Source organism: Buceros rhinoceros, unplaced genomic scaffold (genome assembly GCF_000710305.1).
Source record: "Buceros rhinoceros silvestris isolate BGI_N320 unplaced genomic scaffold, ASM71030v1 scaffold38258, whole genome shotgun sequence".
Lineage (NCBI taxonomy): Eukaryota > Metazoa > Chordata > Aves > Bucerotiformes > Bucerotidae > Buceros > Buceros rhinoceros.
Window position 1 is genome coordinate 500 of NW_010429215.1, and position 252 is coordinate 751.

The window sequence follows — 252 nt, forward strand, 5'->3', positions numbered from 1 at the left end:
GCAACACCTGATGGCCTGGAGGTTGCACTGTCACCTCCCTGGACGAATCTACTCCCGTAAACTTCTTCACTTTCATGGCCTATGAGAGAATCGACATAATAGTTACTTATGGTGCCACTAGACGACATTTTAGGCTCTCCTCTTAGTCATATAAAAGGTTACACTGTTAACAGTATATGATACCCTCCCGGAGAACAATCGTAGTATTTTGCAGACTGCAACCCTCAACCATTGGTTGCGGAGCCCACGTGA

At 46.0% G+C, this 252-nt stretch overlaps 1 protein-coding gene across 1 annotated transcript in view; it reads right to left on the minus strand.

Moving 5' to 3' along the window:
- Positions 1-128, minus strand: part of HOXD9 (homeobox D9) — a gene marked incomplete at its 3' end in the record, with an annotated part of 621 nt that extends 493 nt beyond the window's left edge. Inside the window, exon 1 of the mRNA XM_010142571.1 lies at positions 8-128. Within this exon, the coding sequence (XP_010140873.1) occupies positions 8-128 (121 nt within the window). The remainder of the gene's footprint in view (positions 1-7) is intronic.
- Between the last annotated feature and the right edge of the window lie 124 nt (positions 129-252).